Source organism: Xiphias gladius, chromosome 24, assembly GCF_016859285.1.
Source record: "Xiphias gladius isolate SHS-SW01 ecotype Sanya breed wild chromosome 24, ASM1685928v1, whole genome shotgun sequence".
Classification (NCBI taxonomy): domain Eukaryota; kingdom Metazoa; phylum Chordata; class Actinopteri; order Istiophoriformes; family Xiphiidae; genus Xiphias; species Xiphias gladius.
The window spans coordinates 4,532,525-4,560,523 of record NC_053423.1 but is presented as its reverse complement, the minus strand read 5'-3'; the positions used below and the strand labels follow the sequence as shown (position 1 = coordinate 4,560,523).

The window sequence follows — 27,999 nt, the reverse complement described above, 5'->3', positions numbered from 1 at the left end:
CTTTTCTTCTCGGGTAAATACAATTCCACTCCCTCACATGGAAGACTGTTCACTTTATGTTTCAATGAAGTTCAGACTGTATATTTGTTTGGCATTTTGGTGCCTGGAAGACTGATATGGACAACATCAGTGAAGCTCCAGAGATACAAGTGCCCTCACATTTCACCTGCTACCAAGGACACTGAAATGACTGACACCTGAGGGATGAGGTGCCCGCTGTTGACTCCATAAGAACAAGCTGTATGAATATCAATGCTGTCCTTTTGGGCTCTACTGCCCTTGACTGAACACTGGGACCTTTGACAAGGCCTTAGCAAAAACCGAGAGAGTATGCCATTTCATAATGCAACAGCACGCTGTGGGACTTCAGGACACACTCTGAGACTCTGCACACCGCATAAATGTTTACCATACCACCACTGTATGTGTTATGAGCCGGGCAAGGTTAACGCTGAGACTGGTTGCCTTTTGAGCCATGCTGCTCTTGTCCAGTGTAAAGAAACCACACACACCATTCTGGCTCCAGTGGCAACACAGTGAAAGCCATTTGGGCTTCGGGCCTATCAGTGCCACAATAAGGCCATTATGCTCCTACTTTAGCACCCATGAAACATTATGCTCGTTAGGGGTAACTCTAACCTACAGGGATCCATAACAAACCAGAGAGAATTACAGTGTCGATAATGGTGATGATGATAGTTTTGTTTATGCTTGGTACACATGGAGCTTGGGATAAAAATGCTGGCAAAATGCAGTTGTTAATATTTTTTGAAAATACATTTTCAATTTCATACTTTTCATCACTAACTGATATAAAACAGTAATGACTGAACCTATATTCAGTTCACAAGAGCTTTTCTAATGGCTGTTTTTAACACTTGGCTCCTTACCTTTTGTGCGAACAACACCCTAGGATGTTCAAACTCATCAACAGGAAATGCCAGGAAGAAGACAGGAGAACACTTTACTGATAGGTTATCTCTGAGAAATGCAAGGAAAACCACTAAATCAATTAGGGCTGCAACTAAAAATTATTTTCACCATCGATTCATTTGCATTGTTTCCCAGAGTCCAAGGTGATGAAATTCCATCAATTACTCAAAAACCCAAAGATATATAGTATCCTATCAGGTATCGGGTTCTCCAAAAATTGATATAGCAGAAGCTGAGGTATCCCGAATTTTAGTTCCTAGTAAAGTGGATCCTACAATTCCCACAATGCAACTCAATAGCATCACTGTTAGACCCTTGCTGCCTGCTAAATGCTGATGTATTTAATACTCTAGCACCCAGTTTGTAACACCTGCTTTTTGCTAAGAGATATCAGCTTAACTCTGATGGCATCGTCAAGGTTATTTTTTCACACTTTAGAAATCTAATCCAGGGCCACAAAAAGCACTACACAACTGTTTCCACCCACTGGATAGTAGTTCTCATGACAAGTAAACAGATCTTGTGTAAAATTGGTGGATTGCCCTTTAAATATGTGTATATTCATGGTACAACAGACAGATTTGTGACTTAAGGAATATATTCAAAAATGTTGCGTTGTATTTGCACAAGGTACATGAGGTCAATGTTCCCCTGACCAGCAATCCTACAGCAACAAATGACAGGCACTGCTTCCTGTTCATGATCCGGGTGAGTTAGTGATGCAGGTACACAGCATCATACCTGACTGCTTGAACATACAGTAGTAGATTGTTATGTCCCCTCTACATTCTTCCTAAGTTGATGGACAACCCTGGGAGAAAAAAATGGTAATAAACAACCACAGTCACAGCCACAGACTTTTCCTTGAGGAAAGAAATTCCCTGTGGAGGACGCAGTCTGACAAAGGAATGACGAAAATCTGACCCCTTCACTACAGAGTGAGACAGCAGGACAACATGACACACAAAGAGGCAGCCTCAATTTCTGGTTAAAGGATGACAGCACTTCACTTACTGCAACTGTACAACCTCACTGTAAAACAGTAATGACAGATAAATCAATTCACCCAGGCCTGAGTCATTAATGTGAATCCGTTTATCTGTGATACGTGATTACTTCATATCATCCTGTTTCACTCCGTATAAAAGAGGAAAGAAAGTTGATAATACATGCCCATAACATATGGCTCACAGAATTCAGCTGTGTGTCATATGTTACACTAAACGAGCCTGAAATGATCAATTAAATCTCATACCAACATGATTAATCTATTAGTCAGTTGGTAGAAAAATCAAACATCAATTAATTATTTTAATCATTTATTAAGAAAATAAAAGCGAAATAGTCATGGGTTCTAGCTTCTATAATTTACTGTTGGTTGAGAAAAAAAACAAGAAATTTGAAAAACAGCACCATGGGCTCTGGGATCTTGCCATGGGCATTTTTTGAGTAATTTTTTCCCACATTTTAAAGATTAAAAAAAAAAAAAAAGATACATAGGTTAATCCCTAAGGAAAATAATCATTATTCCAGCGCTATTCAGGACCAGATGTCCCTCTCTCCCAAGCTGGTAGCATAATAGACAATTTATCATAAGGATCAAATACCCAGTCAGCAGTCACTGTTCCGCTGTGTGCTCAGAAATGTTGTGTGCCACTGGAGAATTAGCTTGTTCTAAAACGTATGATAAACCGTTCACACTGAGGAAATGCAAAATGCCCTGTTGTATCAAGTGTTTTGCAGCACAGCAGTGTTGCAAGCCACAGCTGTCCTCAGATGCCCTCTAATCCAGCTGGCAATCGTTGCAATCATTGACTGTTTTAGGGCTGCAGAGTTGATCTGTACAGTCGGGCATTTTCTTGCCCTTTGAAGGCACATCCTCATACATATTATTTTATGATTATTATTTCAATCGGGACAGAAATAGGAAAAAATCCCCAATCTTGCCGAAATCCGCCGTAGCAACGGACGTTAACGCTTCACTGACACCCAAAGCAACCCACCAATTTAAGCTCAGTTATAGTTACGTAATATTATCGGCGATTTGATCCTGCGACCACAAAAAAAAAAGAAAAAAAAAAGGAGCAGGTTACGCAGAAATGTCCCAGCAGCAGGAAGGCGTAGTGTAGGCACTGTCGGGGTCGATAGCTTTCGCTTTTTGTTGCGTGTGGCGAACGGCAACGCCAAATTCCGTTCCGAATGAACCACATATTCATGTCTAAATATGCTTCTCAACCAGACGCATGTATTTAAAAACGTGAATAATAGTATTTTTCCAAATACTGAAGATCTAGGTGTACGTTCGGCATCATAAAATGAGTAAATGCACACCTTTACCGCCGATTCTCACAATGATCTTCCACCAGACTAGAAGTGGACAGGGGACTGGACTAAATAAAAATGGGAAGATTAAAGCGCTGGTGTCGCTTAACGGTGTATTTACAAAAAAATACCAATAATGTATAGGGCGTCTTGTACAAGTCATGTTCTTAACGGCCATGTGCGCTTGTCGACCAATTAATAAATATCGAAGTGCGATAATTTTTTTGAATGGAGTTCGATTTGCTACCGAGGGGCGCATAGCGCTGCTGTAGCCCAGTGCAACATAACGCGCCGCCGACTAAAAAAAACAAAAAAAAAACAACAAACAATAACCACAGGCCACGACCGAAGATGATATACACCTGTGTTACAAAATAGCCTCATTTGGGGGATTTTAAAATGGAGTAACTGGATAAACAGGCGTTAGCTGATATTATCCGAGACAAAAAAAAAAAACCTGCACCCCTGTGTTTTCAAGCCACAGCAAAGTGCTGGGTTGAGACCGATTAACAAAGCACTCGTGTGGAGCAGAAGCAGACTACTACAGTTGTTCTATATCGTGCCACACACCGAACCATACAGTTGTGCTACTATACCCAGCGTCACGCTAAAAGCAACACCGAAGCCTCCAAATACACTGTTTTCAAAATAAAACTGCATCACACAACCAAGCGATTCTACTCCTGCCAGTGTTTCAGCCATAGTGCCGCTCTGTATTTTAAGTAAGGTATTTTAGCACCACCTCGGCTGTCCTACACGCCCAATCACGTCGTCATTTTCTACACAAGACAAATTCAGGACGTTTATTTTGAACCTGAAATCCATGCACTTCCTGTGTTGGTATGTCCAATTCTGGCACACTTGCCGCAGCTCGCCACCACCTCCTCCCTCTCGCAGACAATGAATGGAGCCAGTTTGGGGCATGGGCAAGCCCAGGACCCGTTCAGGTAGCTCAACAGCCGTCCAACATGTTAGCCAAAAGACATTACAGAAAGAGGGGGGGCATTCCCTCTCAGCTCTGGTTACGCGGTTCACCTAAACGTTAGCTTCATTTTATCTCACCGTTCTGATCAAATAACGACAAGAAAAACACTCCAGATAATAATAGCCAACCTGCCACCCCATGTAAAATGTTGCAGTAAAGCACGGCTACAAATACACGACAATATGTCCAACAGCGGCTCGCTGACACCATGTATTAGCTTACATTACCTACGGGATGCTCAACTTCACTTCTCTGCGGTGCGGCCACGGATTCACAAGCTTCGTCAAGTCGACCGAGGTTCCTCAAGACGAGACAGGAAATTTTCAAATGCGGCTTTCAAAGTATAAGCAGAAAGGTACAAGCCTTGAAGCGTTGACAAAATTGTAGTGGAGCTGAAATACTGAAGCAATATACGCTATTCCTGTCTTTGTGTCATCTTGTCAACGTATACGTAGCTTTAACTGCTGTTTTAAATAAAACCCAGCCAACTGTTTTCGGTCAGAACTTTATTCTGTGCGTCTTATCTTGATTACCGAAAGTTACATTTTTTACCGGAAACGCCACATTTCATTCTAGCTAGCTTGATAATGTCATCTTCAGCACCACCTCACACGGAACATAAGTTAACAGTAATTATGCTAATTTACCATAACATCTCCAGCAGCTGATATCGCCGTCTAACGCTGCAGCTTTCTGCTTCGTACCAGAGTATTACAGAGAAGTAGCCCAGTTGTTACCAGCTAATAACGTGAGCGGTCCAGTCTGGATGCTCTGGTGGTCGCGAGAAGAATCCCCAATCCTCCCGAAAGTTGGTGCCGCAATTCGCTACCGCGCTATCATCCCCACTGTTAATACCCGGTAAACAGAAAACATTGCATTTCCGGGTACACCTTTTAAACAAAAGCCAACGTACGTAGTCACACAGCCCTTCAATTGTGAAGCTAAAATAAGGAAGCATTTGTGGTCAAGTATAAACAACGTACTTTAGCTGTTAATGTAGAATAAAATCCAAATGTATGAATGAATACAAAATGGTAGATGTGACAATGACAGAATAGCTTAAATGACAATAAACTAAGTTCGGTACTGTCACTTAAATCAATTATTATTATAAACAATGTATTATATAGTGCCACGAATCATGTAAATCAGTACACCCGTAAATGTATTTCAAAAAGGCCGAACGAATTTCTGCGCAATTATTCTGAAGACTGAATCGCCGAGATTCCGGTTTGTATGTGCCGTATTCATATTAGCTTGACTACTGTCAGCATCCCGCCACAGCTGGAGCGCGAGACAAACACTCTGGTGCCTCAAACCCACGCGCACTACCGCGAGACCCCGCCCCCTTACAGTAACATTACAAATAAAAAATACATAAAACCCGGAAATCCGTTCGCTAATTTCTGATTCTAACAGGTATTTAAGTTTGTCTTTTCATCATTCATACATTTTATTGCCATTATTATTATTACTATCAGGTTATCTGTTGTTTTTCACACAGAAATTTGAAGTCGTCAGACTGGGGCAGATTCTTAATATGTATTACGAGTTTTAAGAGTCTAAAACGGTCTAATTTAACATTAAAAATAATGTGTAAGATGCAGCACAGGTAGAAGATGAATCATAAAAACAATTAGTTTTTTTTTTAAATTGGCTGAACATGATCTCATTCTTAATGTGGTCTCAGAATCAGGAGAGTTGTACTCAATTATTTAACACATATTTGATTGTATAATTTATTTTTTATTGATTTGGTTATGGAAATTTAAAATGCAAAACATTCCCTCTAATATCTGAACACACTGTCATAATTTTCCAGGACTATGGGGTGTATCCTGACATTACTTTTGTCCTCGCACAATTAAACCTGTGATAACAAATGTGACAGGATCTTCATACAGTTGTCTAATGAAGACTACTGGGGCCAACCATTAAAAACCTTCATGTGTCAGGGCTCCATTTAGCTTGTTTTTCCACCTGGGTTGCCAGGTGCTTTGAACCGCTCCGGGGAGGAGAGGTGTGGTTGCTGTTGATGATGGTGAAGAGGATGATGACAGTGAGGGTCCCCTAGAGCAGGGCCCGGCCTTCCAAACCACAACAGGCAGAGAAGCGTGATGAGCCCCCAATAACTGTCTTATGCAACTGGTCAGAGACTCATTCTGAATTATATAACAGCATTAGGCCGCTCGCAGGGACTACCACTCTCAGTGTCACCCATAACAATGTGGGACAAATCACAACCTTAGCCAGGAATATACTGTTTATAGGTGGCCTGACTGTGTAGAGATAGTCTCAAGGTGCAGCAGGATTGCCATTGTCCCAACATATAATATCATTAGCAACTAAAAAGCCAAGTGTTACAGGCATGGTCAGGCTGAATTTCCAGAGATGAACTGGACCAGCGTTGGATTCCTGACACAACTGGTCACTGTGCTAAATTACCTGCTTGATTTTCTATATGTTAACAGCATAGAGGGAAAACTGTCTCTGAATGCTTCCTAATATGCAGATCCCAAGTCAGATGCTGTTCAATTTTAAATCGGTGCACAGATGTATGTGACATCACCTTTTTTCCAACCGAGCCTTGCCCTTTTCAGTAACTCAAATAGGTCTGGAGTTTGTCACTGACTGCTGTTTCCAGTTGGAAAAACAGCTGAACCAATCAGAGATTTGTAGGTATATTAAAGGGGAATTCAACAATTTGACACATCAAAGTCTGTTACCAGGTGTTGGGGGGAGTTCTACTGCATATGTGAAAAAAGCTGTAAAAAGCCTTTTGTGGTTCCAGAGGAGGCTGGGCAAAATCTGATAAATTGCCTCAAGTGATGTCGCTTGAGTCAGCATTGATTGGTGCTGAAGACTAAAAGTTTGAAGTTAAAAGAAGGCTAAGAACTCTTGAATCTGAGTATTTCTTTGACCGAAGAGACAAAAAAAACGTAGCAACCTGCTCATCAGTTAGGGCCAAATAACCCTCCTAAACAGCCAACGGAAGAAGAAGAGAATGACAGACTGACCAATGAAGTGAAATGATACAGCAGTTCCGAATGGTTATCAAGCTGACTCTAAAGCGTAAATCTGAAAAATTAACCAGAGTTATTTTTGCCTTAGGCTTGGAGACCTCAAATGCGTGTGAGAAAATAGGATATTGTTACTGCGTGGGTAAAAGTGTGCACAGTAATGTTGCGGGTGTAATGTATGGGATATGCTACCAGATGTCCAAGCACAACTTTAGAGACCGATCATTTGTCGTTCTACCCCAACACAAGCCTTGAATGAATATTGTTAAGTATAATGAAGTGCTGTGTTCAGCCCCTCTGCTCATGCTGATCTTGTGATAGCGGCAAGCACATTCCCTCTACATTACTTGCCAAGTGTGTGTGTGTCTGGCACCAGGGAATCCTGCGTAGTAGGAACACAATAAATCACATTTAGTAGGATCATGTGATTAACAGAGGGAGGGCAGTGAAGCATTTGGAAATACCTGCTGACCAGACTTGATGACATTTTGTTCGCTGTTTCTGAATAATACAGACCAATTCACAAGGTATTATGTATTAAAAGAACAAGCCACTATACATGTTTAGAAATCTTACACCTCATATGTCAGAATCAATTGTATATAATGAAATCTGGCATTTCTCCCCAATTGAAACAGTCTAATTTGATGGACAACAGCCCCACCTACTGGACAGAACTACTGCCTAACTCTAAAGACATTAAACAGAACGTCAACTTTATTGATTATAATGAAAAGTGAACATATGTTGAGGAAGAAACTTTACACTGAAAACTGAATTTCATAAAAAACTTTTAAAGATATCAAAAATGGTCCCTCCAAATAGCTTGTATGCAAAATATAATAAAGCCCTCTTGTTATGAAATGGGGCACTAGAACAAAGCTGTGCAATAAAAATGCAGAACAAGCAAAACTATATCTCAGAAATTTGGAAAGCACCTATCCATAAACTTAAACTGATTTAAAGGGAACAATTACAAAAAAAAAAAAAAAAGTACAAAGGCAACGTAAATGTAGTGAAATAAAGCCAAAACATCAATTTCATCAAAATCATTTGGTCTTATTCTATAAAGGCATGTAGTGCTCTCAATTCTAATATTTTGTAACAGTGGAAGAAAAATAGAAAAATAACCTGAGGCGAAAAACTGGACTATGTGATTTAAGCTAAAATCAGACTCTGCAAAACTGAACATTCAGCTTGAGCCACAAAAATCAACTCTTAGGTAACATGTGCAATGGCTTAAGGTAAAAACAAAAGCATATAACAATTTCAATTTCCACTTTTAAATGTGGAGTTTTGAGCAAATCAAACAGTAGAGAAGAAATAGTTGAAGCTAAAGCTAACTTTCCTCAAGGTGCAGGTAGCAAAAGGCTATCAACCAATGCTGACAGACTTCAATGTTTTTAGCTGAATTCTCTGTCAGGGAGCACCAGCGGGGCCACCAGGGTCCACAGGTAGAGGGCCAAGCCAAGCCAGCTAGAGCCAATCTTCACCCAGACGGCCGGCATGGTGGTCTGCATGGCCTGGTAGTCGCTGTCCGGCCTGGTGAGCCAGGAACAAAGTCAGAGGGAAGTCAGTGTTGGAGGAAAGTCAGCCTGTCTAAGGAGTTGGCCAAGAAGAACAACTAACAGACACTTACTTGTACCAGTTTGTGAGGGTCATCATGATGTAGAGAGAGGCCAGAAAGAGGCTGAAGTGGAAGAAGGAGTAGTTGTAGGTGACTCCCTCTTCTTCATTGTCCACCGCCCGTCGGACTCCGTCCTCCCCCATGGCGCCGTCGTCGCTGGTGGTCAGACCGTGGCCCTCCTCAGTCTGCATTAGCTTGTTCACCTGGGCATTATTGGAGGAGCGGATACTGTGGTGGTTGAGAGCACAAGGACTCATCTTGACATACAGTAGCAAATGACAGGACATGACACCATCTGAAATATCTGCCTCAGACATTTGCATTTAATTGTAATTTTAAAAAATGACCGTAAACAACCTTGTTTTTCTTAGTTTGCATGGTGAAAATTCTTCTTAATTAAGTTTAAATTAAGTTAAAGTAAGTTTTGTTTCCAGGTTCAACTTGGTCATGATATTTGTCTACTTATGGAACTTCTTAATGCTGGAAAAACTTTGTTACATCCTTTTGGTACATTTATATCCAAAGTTGTGTTTTTTTACTATCCAACTACAATCTAATCTCCTGTTGTAAATTTATAAAAAAAAAAAAACAGATATACATTATCATTTTGGCAAAGTCATGTCATGAAATATAGGTGGACAATATGAGCATAATGAGCATATACCATCACTGAGCACTTTATTAGGAACACCATACTAATACTGGGTAGTTCCTCCCTTTGCTCTCAAAACAGCCTCGGTTTAAACTGGCACTGACTCTACAAGATTTTGGAAACATTCCTTTGAGGTTCTGGTCCATGTTGGCATGATTGCACCACATCCAACTTTTTCTTTGTGACATAGTGCATCATCATCCTACAAGTAGCCATTAGAAGATGGTGTTGATGGTGAAGTTGTGGCCATTAAGGGATGCACATGGTCAGCAACAATACTCAGTCTGTGGCATTCAAATTCGTCAGACCAGGCTACATCTTTACCCTCTTCAACAACTCAGTTTTGGTGAGCCTTTGCCCACTAAAGCATTCATCTGTTCTTGGCTGACAGGAGTGGAACCCGGTGTGGTCTTCTGCTGTTGTAGGCCATCTGCGTCAAGGTTCGACGTGTTGTTCATTCTGAGATGCTTCTCTGCTCAGCACAGTAGTAAAGAGTGGTTATCTGAGTTACCATAGCCTTTCTGTCAGCTCCAACTAGTCTGACCATTGTCCTCTGACCTCTCTCATCAACAAGGTGTTTCCATCCGCAGAACTGCTGCTCACTGGATGTTTTCTGTTTTTAATCAACATTCTGAGTAAACACTAGAGACTCTCTGTGTGAAAATCCCAGGAGATCAGTAGTTTCAGAAATACTCAAACCAGCCCATCAGGCACCAACAATCATGCCATAGTCAAAGTCCCTGAGATCACATTTTTCCATCATTCTGATGTTTGATGTGAACATAAAAGGTCCCATTTTTTACACTTTTCCAGCATTTTATTTGAAGTTTTGATATCCATAGGAAGATATATTTGTGGTTTTAAGTACCAAAAAGCATCTGATTGTAGTTTAAATCTCCTCTCTCACACTTCTCTCTGGAGTTCTAGCAAGAACCAGAGGGGCTCAGAAGAGAAATTGAGAGCCCCTGGCTGTCTTCTGAGTGACAACATGGCAAAGCCAACAACAGGTAACAAATTGTAGCCTAATATTGTAACTCACCAGTAAATCCAAATGGTAACGGTCAGTCAGCGAAATGATCTGAACAGACAGTAAAATTCAAACTAAAATGCTCTGGCTGGATTTGGTGTGAAGCTATACACCAAAGCCTTGGGCCTGGTTCCAGCGCAAACCCCTGGATCATCTGGCGACGTCGGGGTGACAATCCGCCATGTTGCAGCATCTACGTCCAATGCAGGAGTGGTGGATCTCGTGGCTCCTGCCTCCAGCTCACTCTCCTCGACTGCTAGACCCCTCCGGGAGGACCGGTACGGTACCAGTACGCAGGCCAGCCATGGGGAGCATGCGTGGCCACAGAATCCGAGACCATCAGGGAGCCCTTGGAGGTTGGTGATCCGGCAGCTGGGACAGCATATTGCTTTGTCTGGGCAGCAGCTACAGAGACAAAGCCGTCAAGCAGCTTATCCTTTTTTTCAGAGCTCTGACTCCAGGCGTTGGATGCCATCCCTGAACTGTGAGTAAGCAAGTTTGCGGTCCACGCACACAGCCATAATGATCGCTGGTTTTCAGTCCAAGTGTAACTCAAAAAAAACCACACGACTGATAAAAAACTGAATTTAAAACAGCAAGATTAAAGTAATCCAACGACTGGTCGAAGAATAGTGTTAAAAAAAAAAATAAGAAGCTGAGAAGATTGTTGGAGAGGCCGAACAAAACAGCAGCAAAAGTCGGTCCTTGATAGAGATCGATGAAAAAGCAAAATAAGGAATAATAATATAGCAGATTCAGGTAAACACTCTGAGAAACCAAATCCTCCAAGGTTGGTCGGTGGCTCCTGTAGGGTTGTACTTGGGGCATGGCTGTGGGCGGCCACTGTTTCGTTGTGACATCACTAAGTTACGGAAGTCCTGACATCTCATTTGAAGGCACAGTGTCTGAATACAGGCTGCGTGCATTTCTCCGTGGATTGAGAGTTTTCATGCTTTCACAGTATCTATATAGGTGAGTGTATTTACAATAGTTACATACATTTTCAAAATGCAAAATAAGCACTGATATTTTTCATTTTGTTTTTCTAAAGCTAGCTTGAGTCAAGTGAAAAGTATAAAAGTGTAACTACTTGACTCTAAGCACAAGCTGAAACCAAGCAGCTTCCTGTATCTCTTGCCAGTGTTTCTTTCTAAAAGATAGAAAAAATAAGATAAACTTCCATTATGTTCATCTGGGTAATTCTCTTACAGAAATCAGTCTCACCTTACAACATTTTGCAAACGTTGAGCAATAGCAGTTCCAAATACGCAATTACTTTTGCAGTCTTCCCGCACTGACAAAAGCTGCATGCTAAACTGAACTCACGCCTCTTCTGGTGGTAATGTGAGCTTTCTGACAGCAGCAAAAAGATGCAACTTATGTAGTAATGTATACATAACATAAATGTGTTTTAAGCTATTTCTAAACATGGCTACTTCTCGTAAAGGCCAGTTGTGATTACATGAAAGCAGTACAGCAGTGACAATCAAATACCTGGCATAAAAAGTACAGAACAAGAAAATGATCAATCCCACGGTGCCTTGTGCGTCCCACCACTGGACATTTCCGGGGGCTGGGGTAGGAAGAGCAGGCCCTGGGGGTGGAGTTGCACTGCTGGGCTGGACCAAACTCAACAGACTAGGGTTGCACTGCCGGTCTGAGGTTGGAAACATCAAACAAATGTGAACAGTTGACAATATGACAAGTGACTATTAAAGCCACAGGGGCTTGTAGTTCTGATAAAAGTTTTAACAACAGTCAGTTAATCTGGTTCGAATTCTGAATAAAATGCAGATGTGTTGTGACTCAGATTCATTAAACGTACTGGGGTTGTTGGTCATGGCTGACCAGGTGATGTACATGGTGTAGAGGGAGATGAGAGAGGCCTGGAGCAGGCCTGAGCTGGGCTGAGCCTCCTGTGAAGACATGGCATGGGATGAGTCAGAAAATAAACCATTGTGCCAGTAAAACAAAACTCTCTTCATTGGTTCAGTCATTTTGTCCTTTCTCTGAGATAACAAAAGGTCACAATTAGATCAAATGTTAACTTATTACTAGCTTTTAATGACTGGTATCCTCATTTTATTAATAATATGCAATATACAACAAAACTGAGTGCTCCCCAGTGCAATATCATTAAATGCCAAATGATTCAAATTTGTATTGTCTTACAATAATTGTAATATTTTTAAGTTGAAGTGTAGGCTAATTGATCTTATGTAAAATCAAAACCAAAACGGTCAGATAGACGACATTGAAAACACGGGTCACAAAGTTAAAACCTCGAAGCAACAAATTTGATCACACCTGTGATTTCCATTTAAGCATGAAGAAGGTTATAAAACAACCCACATCTTTCTCAGTTTTGGCCTGTGTTGTTTCTGATGCAGCATGGCTCCGCATGGTAAGGAATTGCCTGAACAAGTAAGAAACCAGATTCTGCATCCTCAAAAAGATGGGAGAGGGTGCAAGAGCATCAGTAGCTGCAACGCAGCTGCAGCATTGGTTAGGAGGCATAGGAAGAGCCCATACTACCGATTACAGAAGGCACAGCTGTCATCTTAAAATGGCGTCATGCACAAATTGCTTTTCATGCAACCTAGCATTGAAAAACTGACGGTTAAGTGCTTCTGGCTTGGCACGAGAATTATCTGTGGGAACTGGTGTCTCAGTGATAAGACAGTGTGAAGGACACTGCATGAAGTCAACCTCTACGGAAGGAGTCAAAGAAGAAAACCACTGCTCACAAAACGGCACAAAACTGCAAGATTAAACTTTGCCAAACAACATGAACAATAGTGGCGGCACATTCTTTGGTCAGATGAAACCAATATAAACTGGTCGGATCAGATGGGGTCCAGCATTTGACATGGACCTAGCCAGGACTACTACAGTGAATGGACCGTGCCTACCATGAAACATGGAGGTGGGAGTGTGCTGATTTGGCCGCATGAGCGTCACACAAGAGTTTGTAAAATAAAAGAATAAAGAGAAAACTATGACCTTGCCAACTCTGTCACATGACACAAATCTGATAGAACAGCTCTGGAGTATTTTAAAGCGGAACACAGAGCAACAACACCCCTCCAGCAAAGAGCAGCTGAAAACAATCATCTGTGAAGAATGGCAGAACATCTCTCCACAGATTTGTGAAAGACTGGTATCATCCATGCCCAGGAGGATCAAATCTTTCATCAAAAACAAAGGCAGACGTACAAGATATATATAAAAAAAACTTAAAAATAAATTAACAGCGGAATCTCCCTAATGAATTGACTTCAGTTTACTTGAGTTTTGACCACAAAAAAAAAAAAAAAACTGACAGGATTTGTAATAACTTAATATTTGAGTGATATTGACCAGGGTGTGTACTCAGTTTTGTTGTATATAGTACATACATCAAGGATAGACTATTATACATGTAGGATTAGGGAACAAAATATCAATATTTAGTAGCTTGAGTCCTTAAATACCTATATACACATAAGTCTATATTACCTGAACTTTAGGAAGAATGGCCACGATGGACACAATGATGCAGAATATGAAGTTGAGGCTGATGAAGACCTTGTGCTCCGTGCAATTGTCCGGTTGGGTGTAAAACACGTAGAAGAGCACGACAGCAGTGAAGGCAAAGGCATAGAGGAGGAAGGTGAAAGACAGCAAAGCTGCGGAAATAACATGAGCAAAGAGTATAAATCATTACACAAATGAAACCTGATGGTTAAAGTGTTGGTTGGCGGAGCAGGATTAGGCAACTGGAGTCTGATCAAAGTATCAGATAGTTTGCACTTGTTACTTCTATGCAACACTGGACTTTCCATTAAAAGACAATGTGGTGTATTTCTTGAAGTGTAATTAACTACACTTAATTACGTATTGGCTGTATAATGTCTTAGTACTCCACTTGCACAAAAACCCTAGTCTGAATTAACTAATTCAATATTCCAGCCACATATACATGAATATGATGTATTTACAGAAGTATAATTAATTCTTGCAGGGTGACAAGTTCTTTTAAAGTGAGAAAATTGCAAGGGGAATATAATTTTTGGAATAAAAACGGGGCGGATATACTTAATCTATTAATTACTGGCAGCTTCAGTCCAAAAACACAGGTACTGGCCTTCAAAACCCGACTGGACAAACCCTACATTTTGAACTTGCACTTAAAGGATTACTGAGCTAAATGGGGAGTATGTGGTCTTTCTACCTGCAAACCAGAACTTGGAGTTTCCGTTCTCTGCCTTCTCCAGCCAAGACTGGTTCCAGGAATGTGCGAAGTCCACCAGCAGGATGAGCTGGATGATGATGAAGATGAAAGAGCACACCATACCGAAGTAATGCCACACTGAGACCAGAGGGAAAAATCGTAGAAGGTTACTGGCTATGCAGTGCCAGAGGCATCGATTTTCAGGACCAACTCTTAAAGGAACTTTATTTGATGGTTACGAGTGGTTATTTACCGTGAAGACGAAAGGACGGAACACAGAACACATTGAACGCATCCTGCACTTGCGCCCTCAAAATCAGCATAAGCACTGACCCTCAAAAACTGGTTACAGTCTTACCGTAACTAGGGCTGGGTATCGTTTGATATTTTTTGATTGATGATACCTGAGTTCAGGTACCCCTAAGCAAAGATTCCCAATTCTTTTAATATTATATTTTGAGGAAACTAATTTTCTCTGAAAAAATTCCACAAAAGAGGCCAAAGCTCTCAAAACTTAGGCTATCTGACCACAAACAGTTGTACTAATACTCTCCCTAAATTACATTTTCTAAAATTGAAAGTTATGATTTGCATCACGGACTTTCTGATAAAAGAACAAGTTAAAAAAAAAAGTAGAAATCTGGGCAACAGCACTCAACTGTTTTTGATACTTGGTACAAACAAATTTTGATGACCTACAGAGGTTTGATTTTTGACTTCAGAGTCCGCAGATCTGACCTTGAACCAGGCAGTGTAGTGTCTTATTTGTCTGAACATGTGTGAGCTGCTGGAGGGTTTCGATAAAATGAAACCTGGCAATGAAAAGAACTGCAATCAAATTTGGCTCCGCTCTAATACACATGTCCTGGCTTCCTACCTGTATTAAAGGAGCCATCTGGGATGAAGAAAGCTCCCACGGTTATGCCAACCAGCACCAGGAACTTGAAGAACCAGAAACTGAGAAGAAAAAAAGTAAAGTTATTCTAAGTATGAATGAAAGTAACAATAATTTTTTTTACTCAGTGTGAACCAGGGGTCTCCAACACATTTTAGAGTGGCTCACCCAAAGGTTCAGAGACTACAGTATGTACAAACCATGGATGCATAGTGCAATCATTAAGCAGCACAACTTCACTCAGTAAATCTGCTCCAAATGCAGCCAAATAAATAGATGTCATACCCCCTCTCCAACATAGAATCATTATTTGTTGAACAGTTATCTGTCAAATGAGCTGCACTGCTGGCAGGTTTGTTTACGTCAGGTAAGCCATAGGCGACGTGCAGTTTTAGCAGCTCTCTTGGTTAATGTTACACTGAAGTTAAAAGTCTTCACTTATATGAACAGATATAAACTAAACTTTTCCAAGAAACAGGAAATATGTTGCCATGGATTAAGTGAGTTATGCTGTGGTCTACAACATGAGCCCCGTTTTTTTGTTTTTTTTTTGGCTATGTTTGTTTACACTTTGGAAAATTAAGTATCCCGAATGAGCTATTATAAGTTCCTCTTTGCTATGTACCATTGGATGTACTGACAGCTGTCACTGGATTACTTGGAGCTTCTTTTTTCTTTCTTTATAGACGCTTATTTGCAATGGACATCGGACATAACTGCATTCTTGGAAAGTGTGAGTCACACTGAACCTAAATATATGTGCATCGTGTCTGTGTGTTCAGGTCTGACTGAATTATGTCAATTTCTGACACAAAAAGTGACACTGATGTGATGTGCTCCTGATGTGCGTTTCAGATGATGTTGGTACAAAATGTTAATCTTGGATGTTGATGTGTGACAACTTCAGTGTTTTGTTACGATATGTCAATAAATGCAACTAATGCAAGTAGCTCTCAGCCACTTTCATTTCTTCAAAGTAGCTCTCAGAGTTAAAAAGGGTTGGAGACCCATGTTGTAAACATAATCTGAAGAAGTGCAGTGCCCATGTTTGGCCACCAGAGTGCAGCGTTCTCCCATCATACAGAGCTGTACTGAGGGCGTACTGAAGGTGTAGTACGAACCCATTTTGGATGGCAGCTCGGGGGTCATGATGCTGCGCACTCGGATCATGATGATGAAAAAGAGGAAGAAGAAGCAGGCCATGGCAAAGCACATGCGGTACACTGACTTGTAGCCCACGATGATGTCACAGTTTACCTTGTTCTCTATGCCAGGTATGGCTGTGCCACCCATGCAGAAACCTGGGATCTGTCAACATGAAAGCATACAAGGGAAAGAATGGGTTGAAGACAGACCAGGATTACATTGGGTCAAGTGAAATGACTCCTGTTGGATTTCTGGAAGAAAATTAACAAACACATAATCCAATCATCCTGTCCAGCTGCTCTACAATATCACTGTTGCTGGGTTAAGGCCTTATGAAAGCAATCTCAATTATTTTCCTATTTTGACTCGCATTGGAAATGACATGGGTTCAGAAAGATTTAATGACCTTTGGGCCTTATGAGATGATTAACAGTACCTGATGCAACAGCACCACATCCCCATGTGGATAATTAAATTTGATCTAATATGGTCTTATCATATATACCTTTTTAAGATGTTCCTCCATGCCTGGGAGAATCATAACAACAGACACCAGAGTCCCAAGCAGCAGCAGGAAGGAGAAGGCCAGCCGGCTCATGGTGGAGTTGTACGTTGAAGGGCAGCATGATGACAGGAGGCAGGGGGCTGAGCCGCACAAACAGGACGCCTGCAGAGGAGGCGAGGGAAGCAATTGGCATGTCATTCACGCAGATTGATATTTTATGAAATGCAGGGACCGGGCTCTGGGTTGTGGGATAATCAGGGTAATGCATGCATGGCTAGCAATGACTGGGGGGGGGGCAAACAGATAACACTGTGTCTGCTGTCAGCACAACAATCTTCCTCCTTCTGCATGCTTCAAGAAAAGCAGAGATAAATGATGATTCACAGTGGCAGTAGTCAGGCCTGCGATTAGAGCTGCCATCACAACAAATCTCTCCCTCTCTCCGTCTCTCATCCAGCACTGCGAACAGGATCACAGAGGATTCCTGCACGACTCAGATGCAGACCGCTGAGAGGTGTGTGTGAGGCGCTGAGGCAGAGACTGTAGCTCAAATCGACCATCCTTCACTAAACCGGAGTATTACAACACACACAGCTTGGGTGTAAACACTGCAGCCGTAACGAGAAGAATCTAGTTTCCATGGTAAAGACTGGCCCATGCCATACAGCCTTGGCAACGAAAAAACAAAAAAAAAAAACCTCTAATCCTAACCTCTAACAGTCAATTTTAAACAGTCAAGGCGAAAACCGCACAAAGAAATACTCTGTTTACTTGAGAATATCACAAGGAACTCACAGTGATAACATGGGATATTACCAATGACGGTGCCCACATAAAGAGCCTTTTACAAGTTTTATTTTAAAACACCGAAAAAGGCTGAGTATCAAACCTCAATGCTTTTCAGGTACAAACCGAACTGAGGGCTGGGATCTAATACTTTCTGATTTAGGTCAAAATTCTGCCGGTTTGTATAATAACTTTAGGTGGGGTTCCTTGTGTTAAAACACCATTTCACATTTGAGAAACTGAGCTTCATTTGTTAAATAATGACGATAAATAAGGAGTAATAAAAAGTGTGACGCACTATTCAAGGGCGACGGCGTACGATCCTGGGTGAAACCCGGAAATAGCGCCTTCTTGGAAAACCAGTTGCAGATCTAACAGGTCTGACGGACAAAAGCGAAAAAAGTTTGTTCCCGTTACCTGTTGACTGTAGAAATTGTCAAACTTAGTTTAATATATAAAGTGAAAGACCAGCACAGAGTTGTCCCTACTGTCACACCAAGCCATATTTCGAAATCTGACAATTCACTGCCGCCTTACATGTTACTGCCTCACGTAATTTCGCCAAAGGCTTTTCACGCAATAGCTCGGCGTTTGTTTTTTTTGATGGGTATACACGTAAAGCGCTTTAAGCGTTGATGGGATGCTTCATATCACAACTCTGAAACGACGGGAGGACGGCTGACATTCTGTACAGCTCCACAACAGCCCCACGCAGTGTGTTGCCTGGTTTACTTAACGGCAGGTAGTATTCAGCTGTCCAGACCGAATCTGGTGCCACTCGGGACGTGTGCCTACACCCGCCGGGAGGCAGCCGTAAACCACGTCCCTATGGCTAGTTTCAACTGACGTCATGTCGCCGATATCAAAACATGCAACTGAAGCAGGCTACGCTAACGTCTCGGCCAGAGCAACGCATGAAGCCTCGAAACTGTGAGAAATCACAAGTCTACGTGTTGCGTAAAGTAACAACGAGACCGGTAGGCGTATGTACTCACACAACTAGCGAGGGAACTCACTGCCAAACAAGCACCCATACTGACTTAATTCACACGTCCAATGGAAATAAACGGAAACGTTAGAAAAGTTCAGGAAGACACCGAAGTTATAGTGGCGACGTCAAGTCAGTTAAAAAGAACAGACGGAAATCCGTCTCCTTCCTTCAAAATAAAAGATTTAACCCATGTCTGCATTTACACTACTACTTTGACACCTCAAATTCTCTCAGTTTGTTCATTTATGTATTTTGGGGTCATTATCCCTATGGGGTACAAAGAGTCAACGGAGTGTTGATGATAAAGGTTGTTGTTGTTGTTGTTGTTGTTGTAGACAACGTCTGGGTTGACGATGTTTTTTGTTGTTGTTGTTGTTTTTTACGGCAAATTCACTCAATTTCCAGTATTGTTTGGGTAAATTCCGACAAAATTACATCTGCGAGTTCACTTTGCATAGGGCGTTGCTGTTAACCATCAGGAGCCTTTATTTTCGCCTGCTGTGATCCAACACCCAGACTGTGATTGGGTCAGTGAGTCTTCGCTCCAACGGTTTGACCAATCGCGTGTTAATGCGCAAAAGCGAAGTCCAATCATTTACCACCACATACACTTTTTAAGGCGAAGTTTATTATCTTCATCGACATCGTTTATTGAACTCGCAATGTCACCTACAGAAAGAAAGCAAAAGCAATTAATTCTAAACAATCAACAAAATGAAAAAAAAAACGAAAAACACATGAAGCCTATTATGTTGTATGGCAAAGATTACTGCAATTCGACTTTATTGTATTTATTACTCATGTTATTGTTAAAATGTTATTTCCACTTTTATTTCCATCAGTAATAAACATTCTCACTCTGATTCGTACATACTGCTTGTCCTCTAAAAGAGGACTCGGTCACGGGGGCGGGGGGCGGGGGGTCTTCTCTTTGGTTACGTATGGGAAACACAGGCAACGAGCAAGCCAAAGACTATAGAAAACTACAGGCACAGAACCATGGTGGAAGTAGTGCGCCTGGGTAAAAGGACTGTTGCACAAAATTCAAACCATTCTGTATAACTTGTTGTTAAACTAATGAATACAGCAGTGTAAGACTGAGGGTACTGGTTTTTCCATGTAAACCTGACTCTGTTCAGTGCGGTTGGACTGACGTGCTGATGCCGTAACTTTGGGGGGTCATGAAATGAAAAATGGAGTCGGAAAGAAGGAAAAATAAAGTTCGGCTACACAATTGTACCATTTTCATTTTTTTGGACTTTTCTCTTACCTTTGCTTGTTGTGAAGTGCTGGATAATTTGAGCTCTCTGGCCTCAAACAGTTGCTTGAATAAAACCACCTGTTGGGAAATCACTCTTTGGTGTAACTTCTAACAACTCGTAGACATCTGAAACATCTAGACACTGCTGCTTCGTACAAGCCGATCATGGGGTGGACATCTTCTCTGGGAACCACTGCTTTCAGCTTTAACAGTGCACTGAATTTCATACCATATGCTGTTTTAATGAAACATCTTAATCTGAAAAGTATCTTGTATCTGTACAGTAGCTGTCTGAAAAATAAAGTGGAGAACAAAGTACAACATTTCCCTCTCAAATTAAGTGGGGTAGAAGTGTAAAGTAGCATAAAATGGAAACACTAAAGCAAAAAACAAGTGCCTTAACATTGTAGTTAAGCGCAGTACTGAGTAACTGTACTTTCCACCACTGCCCTTACCCATAATGCTCCACCAGATTGTCAGTTGGGGCACCCCCGCCGTAGCGGTCTCGCCTGCTGTTTAGTTGTCCTGTCTACCAAGCTTCTTTTACCCTCGCCTCAGTTTTGGACCCTTGGCTGCCAACAAACTGTATGCTCTGCTTTGGTTGCCCGTTCTGACTGCCTGTCTCTTGCTGAACCCTGTTCTGTTAAAAGACCCAGCACACTTTGCACGGGAGTTGTGCACAGGCCAATATGGACTGTATCACTGTTGCAGTAGAAAGGTCTGTTTTCTGCTTTAAAACGAGGCTGCATAGCTTTTTCAAGAATAACTAGTTCAGTTCAATAAACTATGTGAGGTATTTGTTGCTGCAGCTTTGCTTGGTCTGATGGGACCGGTAGCTCGTGGCAGACAGATACTCGGTATCTGACATTCAACTCAGTTAACTAACTTCAGGATTCTTCTCGACACTCTTCTCAGAATGCAAATGAACGCAGCAAACTTTAAGTATCACCACAATTAGTTTCACCAAATGTCCAACGTACAACTGTGTGAAGATGTGTTATGTTTAGAGGAACAGCGTACACCTCACAGCAGAACAGTATCAGCTTAGACGTTGTACTCCTTGGAACGCAAATCCTGGCAGATGGAGTCACACCTGTCGTTACCCGTGGTGACGGAAAGTTTGGTACGATCCCAGAATTCTGGGGCAGCGAACAGCTTCTGTGTGTCAGAAATACGACAGAGGGGCGGCTGGTGTATCCGTTTCCAGCGCAGCGGCCAAACAAAAACTCATTGTTTTCATAAAGTAGTCAGTCAGTAACCGGTGCCATCATGACAAATACACTGCATTTCCCGCTTGACTCCTTCGTTATGAGCGGCACCCCATGTTTCGCCAGCTGAATGCCTTAAATGTGAACCAGCAAAACCCTCGGTTGCGTTAACAGTAACTTAATACAGCTCTGACGCGACTGAGAGGACGGTGAAGAGTAAACATGGATATGAATGAGACAGAGTTACCACACAGTAATGCTGGATTACAGGCACACGTTGTCTCCTGTGAATCCTTTGTGCGTAGGCCGGCAAGTTGAACCCAGCCAGCCAATGGCGGACTCCGCCACCAACAATGGAGTTTTAGGGAAAAGCACCGCTGGCCCACATCCACAATAAGACCACTGCAAAGTCACTGTGTGTCCAAATGTTATGGCCATGTTGGAGCAAAATAGGAGTAAGAGGCAGAGGAAGCACTCGGTGTGTAAGCATGAGTGACAAGGAAGGTCAGACAGTGAGTTTGAAGCGATAGGGGGCAAACTGCCATCTGTCTGCATCTAACCTTCAGAAACAGAGGGAAGGTCTGCATCTGTGAGTAACCGGGCTCGGTGCAAAGACAAAGCCTCGGCTCCTGCGCACCTTCATTTCCCCACAGCCCAAAGAGCGACAGTTACAGAATCAGGGCTCCAATAGACGCATGGGTTTAAGGAGCATTATCACGCTGCTCTTTTGGCGTTAATCAGGTAACAGCCTCATCATGTTATGCCAGGGTCCAAATAGTCCTCTGGTCCCATGATATCGGTTAAAGTCACCGTCCTGCCGCTCTCTATCGTTGACATTTCCTTTCTGTTTACGTGCTATATTCAGTGGTGAGTAGAATTACAAGTACAGTATGTTCCCCATCACTGGGCCTGTTGGTAGCAGTGAGTTCACGGTGACGCACGTTACGCGCCGATCAGCGCCCTAATGGCCCGTCGCTTCGTCACCGGCTTTTATCGTCCGAGCAGGACACAACAATGAGAACGTACGGGGGAGCCTGTTGATCGAGGCAGCCCCCGCCTTCTTTTAATCCCAGTCGGCTTTGCTATTACTCCAGCTCCGTGTCTCGGTTTTCTAATTGAAGGTGCTAGTATCTACAACCAACGTGCCTCAGCGTTTATTACCCCTCTACTGATACCGAGGCCAGGTTTGATCGAATGCACTGTCCGTACAATTTAGGGCTGGGGACAAATTACCGGGCGGCTGGATTCGGTCAAGTGACAGGTGAAAAGGCGATTCCATTTCCGAGAGGGCTGAGTAGAGGAGGTGCACACCCCTTAGCAGAAAGACAATGGTACGAACCTTCGAGCAGCAGGGGCAAGGCAAGACGGTCGGGCCTCCACGTGAATTACACGGGAAACTGCGCTAGTCCGACTTCAGAATAAAAGGAAATGCGCGAAAGGAAAAAAATACTTCACCAGCACCAATGCTAGTAATAACGACAATAATCATTGTAACATTTAGACTAAAAAGTAGACTAAAAAAAGAGCTACAGGGTATTCCTAATCACTGAATTAGTGAATATTCGAAACAGGTCAAATAGCACCCAGAAAACACTAAATTGTACTATGCAAGTGGTATTTCCAGCTGAAAAAGTAGAAAAACCTGATGTTCTGTGTGTAGATGTGATTGTGTTACTAATGGTACATAGAGAGCTTCAAGTCAGACAGAAAATCCATCAATGAAATGATCTTATCTCTCATGCATACAGAGCATGATACAACGCAAGGTATTATATTGAACTTTGTAAAGGTAATTTATTCTGAAATACCCTATATTATGTATAGGTCTGAGAAAAATATTTTCATTATTCACAGATATATTTGATTCTTTTTGATGTAATTGTTATTTGTGGTATAAAAGATTAATAGAATCTGTTCTATATTCATACGATTTATGATTATATAGTAATGTAAATTTGCTTATAATAGTTGTTGTGGTTGTTTTCTCTGCAAATCCTGGTACAAACACACACACACACACACACACACACACACACACATATATATATATATATATATATATATATATATATATATATATATATATATATATATATATATATATGTATATTGTTGATGTAATGTTCCATTTTTCCTTATTAAAGCGGAAGTTAAATGCTTTTACTTTGAAGGCCAAATCCCCTCTCTTCCCGTATACTCCGGACTAACTGCGTGCACCTTGACGCTCCTCCCTGTTGCGGCTGGGGACGAGCGCACAGTGAAGCGCTCGGCTCTTCGTGCGGTGTCGGCGCCGTCCAGTCCACTATGCCGCGGGTCCGGCGCTTCAGCCGTAATGAAGCCGTGTGATGCGTCGCACCGGACGGGCTCCCTGACACTCCGCACTTTCTCGTCTTCGCACGCGCAGAAGATGGTGTCTGGCGGCTAGTCCCAGCTTCGGACTCCTTGGTTTTTCCCCCTCGGCGAAGCGCACTGAAGTCAGTTGGTGAGTGTCCGTCGTTGCGCACATACGCCGTCACCTGCTCTGCTCCACAGGTAGGACACAAGACTGGCTCCTGCTGCTGCGCGCTAACACGGCGACCGGCCCGCCGAACGCAGGCAGAGGAATGAGCGGTGGAGAAGAAGCTGCTGCTTACAATGGAGCAAGGCAATGGGCTTGCAGGGAAGAATCAACACATAAGCTGAAAAAAAAAAAAAAAAAAATCTAAACAACAACAACAACCGGAGCAGAAAAACAAATCCCCGTCATCAACTTATAAGCCAATAACAAACATATGTGGCATCATCAGCTGAAGGCTTGTTAATATTTAACGGTATTCTACGGCAGTAGGCTAGAGTCAACCTGCCTGTCACCTCCTTACGGGCTCACAGCGTTGGATTATCTGCCTTGGTTTATTAAGGTGCATAAACCGTGACCTTCAGATGGCTGCTCCTGATATGGTGAACTGTGAAATGGAAACCACGGTCAAAATTAACCAGTCTAAAACCAGCATTGAAAAAAGGAATAGCTGAAGCCACCCAGAAGAGTCTGTGGTAACACACGGAACGCATAGGGAAAAAATACGATACGACTTGTCAGATTTACAGTAGGAATGCAGTTAAAAAGTAGTTTAGCTGGTTCAGTCAGTGCCAGCCTCTGAGGGCAAAAGCTAAGGGCCATTTTGTGCCGGTGTGCAGTGTATTAAATGGGACCACTCTGCATTCCTAGAAATAGACATAATTTTCTGCTTAGGCCAAAATTAGACACTGAAAAACTAAAACCTCCGATGAAACTAATGACCCCAACTATAACGTTGTTTTGCAAACCCTTAAATCTGCTAAACTCGCTGAAAATTAAATAAAATGAAATAAAATAAAATAAAATATATATATATATATATATATATATATATATATATGTGTGTGTGTGTGTGTGTGTGTGTGTGTGTGTGTGTGCGTGTGTGGGTATACACGTCTAATATGTGCGTGCGTGTGTGTGTGCATGAGCGTGTGTGTTTTATCCCCTGTATGTCCTTATCCTTAGGAGAGCATCTATTCATATTCAGACAGGCGCCAGTTCCACATGTGTGCAGTCTCTATGCTTTGGTGAATTTGAAGCCGAAAATGTTCCCAAAAAAGCAGAGAATTGAAAAACGCCGCTGGGGTGTCTGTCTTCATGTAGTCTTGCTTTCTTGAATGTGCTCTGTAGTGATTCATCACTGTGATACACAATGTCAAGTAAGGAAAATGAAGCCTGGGTCTTCTGGGGTACCAGCAGCTCCTCCCTATTTTTAATATTCGGTTTAGCTCCAAGGCCCTTCCTTTAATTTTATGATTTCACCCTATGGTGAAGATCTGCATGAGGTCGAATTTGAAAATCAGTCTCATTTCTTGGTCTTGGCTCAGTGGCCGGCTGCTGTGTTGTTTCTGTGATGCGGTAATCACCTGTCAATCGGACAGTGTGGGCAATACTGGGACTTAAATTTTCTTTCAATTTTTCATCTTGCTGACATTTGTGTGTCTAGGTTTTGTGGCCTTTCTGTTCAACCATGCTGGTTCTCACTGCTGATGCTAACTTCCAAGTTCTTCTTTTGTTGAAGCGAAACAAAAAAAAACAAACAACGCATCACTTCCTGCGATTTTCCAAGGAAAAACCTACTAGAAAAACTGTTAAGAACATAAATGTTAAAGATTTCATAAACTGGTTATAGGTTCAACCATTAATGTTTGACATCAGATAAATGTACTATAGATACAATTTAATGTCATAAAAATAGATTGGGTATTATTTTAAAGCTGCAGTAAAAGATTTTTTTTAGTTGTGACTGCAGCGGAACAAGCTGTAAACAAAACACAGCAGCATTAACAGTCATCTGAAGTCGTATTTCTGGCCACCTGAGAAATATTAGTCCTAAATTCAATTTTCTTTTGGTCCTGGTCTTGGTGTCAATCAACCCCTGAGAAACATATCTGGCTCTTTAGCTGCTAAATGCTCCTCTGTCTTTACCAGCTAGTCTCTGATCTTGTCTGTCTGCCATTTGGGTGCTGGGTGGGTAGTGTAAAGTGGGTTTATTAGACCTTTTCTTCCGGAAAACAGCAGCCTGCTGTTGCTAGAAAAGAGGCTAATGAGAGCAATGACTGTGAAACTAATGTTAAGTTTGTGGGTAGGAAAACCAAAACAATAACCATAAGTTTTCGTAGAGCTGAAGGGAAGTGGGTGATAACCTTCTGTGGGTTTGTCACTATGAGTGTCAGTTTTCACATTACACATAATGACTTAATAAAAAATATAGTTAGTGCAGCTTTAAGTTGACCCACAACATAATATAAATGTATCAAAGAAGCGTTTTAGATAAGGACGGACCCAAATAGCGCTGAGATTAGCAATAAAGAAATAAGATCAAGATACTAAATCTTTCAAATGTGCCCATGAAACTATTTTTATGGTGCAGTGGGGGAGCAGCAGCATTATAGTCATGCCAATACAATCAGTTCCAGTCATATTTAAACTCCCTTAGTTAATATTTAGTCATGGGAAGTGAAGGTACCTTGCTAACACCGTTGTTGCAGGCAGGCTGCTCTATTCTCTCACCACTGGGTGAATCATCCGGCTTCCTATCATCTGTTCTCCTTCCGCATCCCGCTCTCTCTTGGAAATCAGGCTTCATGTCACTGTGTGTTAACACAGACGATGGCAGACAGATGATGACATCGCACCGCGTGCCCTCCACCCACCCATTCTGATTCTGGAGTCCCAGAGGTGCCAGACGTAACTGGCTGCTCAGTCCTTTATCACTAACCTCCTGAACAGCCTAAATCAGCCTTATCTTTAGATTTTACAGGGAACAAAGTCTGCCACTATAATCAGTAAACGGGTAACTGCTTTACCCATAAAATCTGTTTAATCTTGAGTGGCCTCGACACTACTGAGCAGCTTATCTTCCCTCCCTATCCAACAGTTTCCCTCATTAAAGAGCCATGTTGGTCAGATGAACAGGGTGTATTCAAGTAGAGCTTGAGTAGTGTGTACAGTATGCATGTATGATATTTTTGTAAAGGCCGATGTTGTTTGTGTTGATATTTCAGTACAACACCCATTTGCGTATCCTGCTTCAGTATCAAATAACGAAGCTCCTAACAAGTTTAGTGCTAAAATATAGTTGAATAATTTATTAGTTGATCATTGGAAAATTAATCAACAAAAATGTTGATAACTAATTTATCATGTGAGTCACTTATCGAGCAAAAATCCTAAACATCCTAAACTCAAGCTGTTCCTAACTTCTCAAATGTGAGATAGGGCTTCATGTCACTGTTGTCATTATAACATGAATATCTTTGGGTTTTGGAACAAACAAATTTTGCTATGCGTGATTAGCATGAATTTGATCGCAGAACTGTTGGTTCAGTCTTTGTTTATTCCCCCCAGATATCCAGTGTGCTGATTCTTACAGAGGTTAGCTAGAGCTAGCTAGAAATTCACGCACCAACTGTGCGTGTGGAGTTTGCCTGCCAGTTTCAATACTTTCAACTCACACAGAGGCATCTTTGCCGCAATTTGTGCTCCACAGTGTAATTTGGCATCAATTTGAGTCTACCATGTCTTTGTGTTGGTTTTCATCTGTCAAATTTGCTCCACATTCGGTTTAGATAGATAGGCAAAGAAGCAATTTGAAGACATCACAGCAAGTTTAAGTGGGTAATTGTGTTGGACACAATTTTTCTGACATTTTTTGGACTAAAATAAAAAAGAAATATTCAAAATTCTGCGAAACAGACTTCGGTTAATTGGAAGGTTTTGCCAAATTACTACCAACCAACAACACTTCTTTCTCAAATCTAAGTCTCGTTATTGAACCTCAGTAGTTTTACTGACTGACATTTGTCCGTGGCACCAAGTATCAAATATTGTCAAGTACCGAAAGCAAATGTGATGGTTCTTGATTTAAATT

The 27,999-nt window shown here is 41.7% G+C and overlaps 3 protein-coding genes across 4 annotated transcripts in view; 1 reads left to right on the top strand and 2 right to left on the bottom strand.

Annotated features, from left to right (window-relative positions):
* The window catches only part of hivep3a (HIVEP zinc finger 3a), a 37,992-nt gene extending 32,704 nt beyond the window's left edge, over positions 1-5,288 (bottom strand). Inside the window, exon 1 of the mRNA XM_040122709.1 lies at positions 5,224-5,288. The gene's annotated coding sequence lies outside the window, so the exon portion shown is untranslated. The remainder of the gene's footprint in view (positions 1-5,223) is intronic.
* Positions 5,289-6,029: 741 nt separating this feature from the next.
* serinc2 (serine incorporator 2) lies at positions 6,030-19,260 on the bottom strand. The gene is given in 11 exon segments (XM_040121566.1): positions 6,030-8,802; positions 8,900-9,115; positions 12,061-12,223; positions 12,392-12,482; positions 14,065-14,234; positions 14,780-14,917; positions 15,657-15,736; positions 16,796-16,826; positions 16,829-16,982; positions 17,326-17,487; positions 19,107-19,260. Coding segments are annotated over 11 exon segments (1,383 nt in total). The 5' UTR covers positions 19,146-19,260; the 3' UTR covers positions 6,030-8,663.
* Positions 18,852-27,999, top strand: part of pkib (protein kinase (cAMP-dependent, catalytic) inhibitor beta) — a 28,433-nt gene continuing 19,285 nt past the window's right edge. For both annotated transcript variants that reach the window (XR_005706676.1, XM_040121567.1), the window contains exon 1: positions 18,852-19,088. Coding sequence is in view for 1 of the 2 variants with exons in the window: in XM_040121567.1 (XP_039977501.1) it covers positions 18,981-19,088 (108 nt within the window). In the remaining variant the exon portion in view is untranslated. The remainder of the gene's footprint in view (positions 19,089-27,999) is intronic.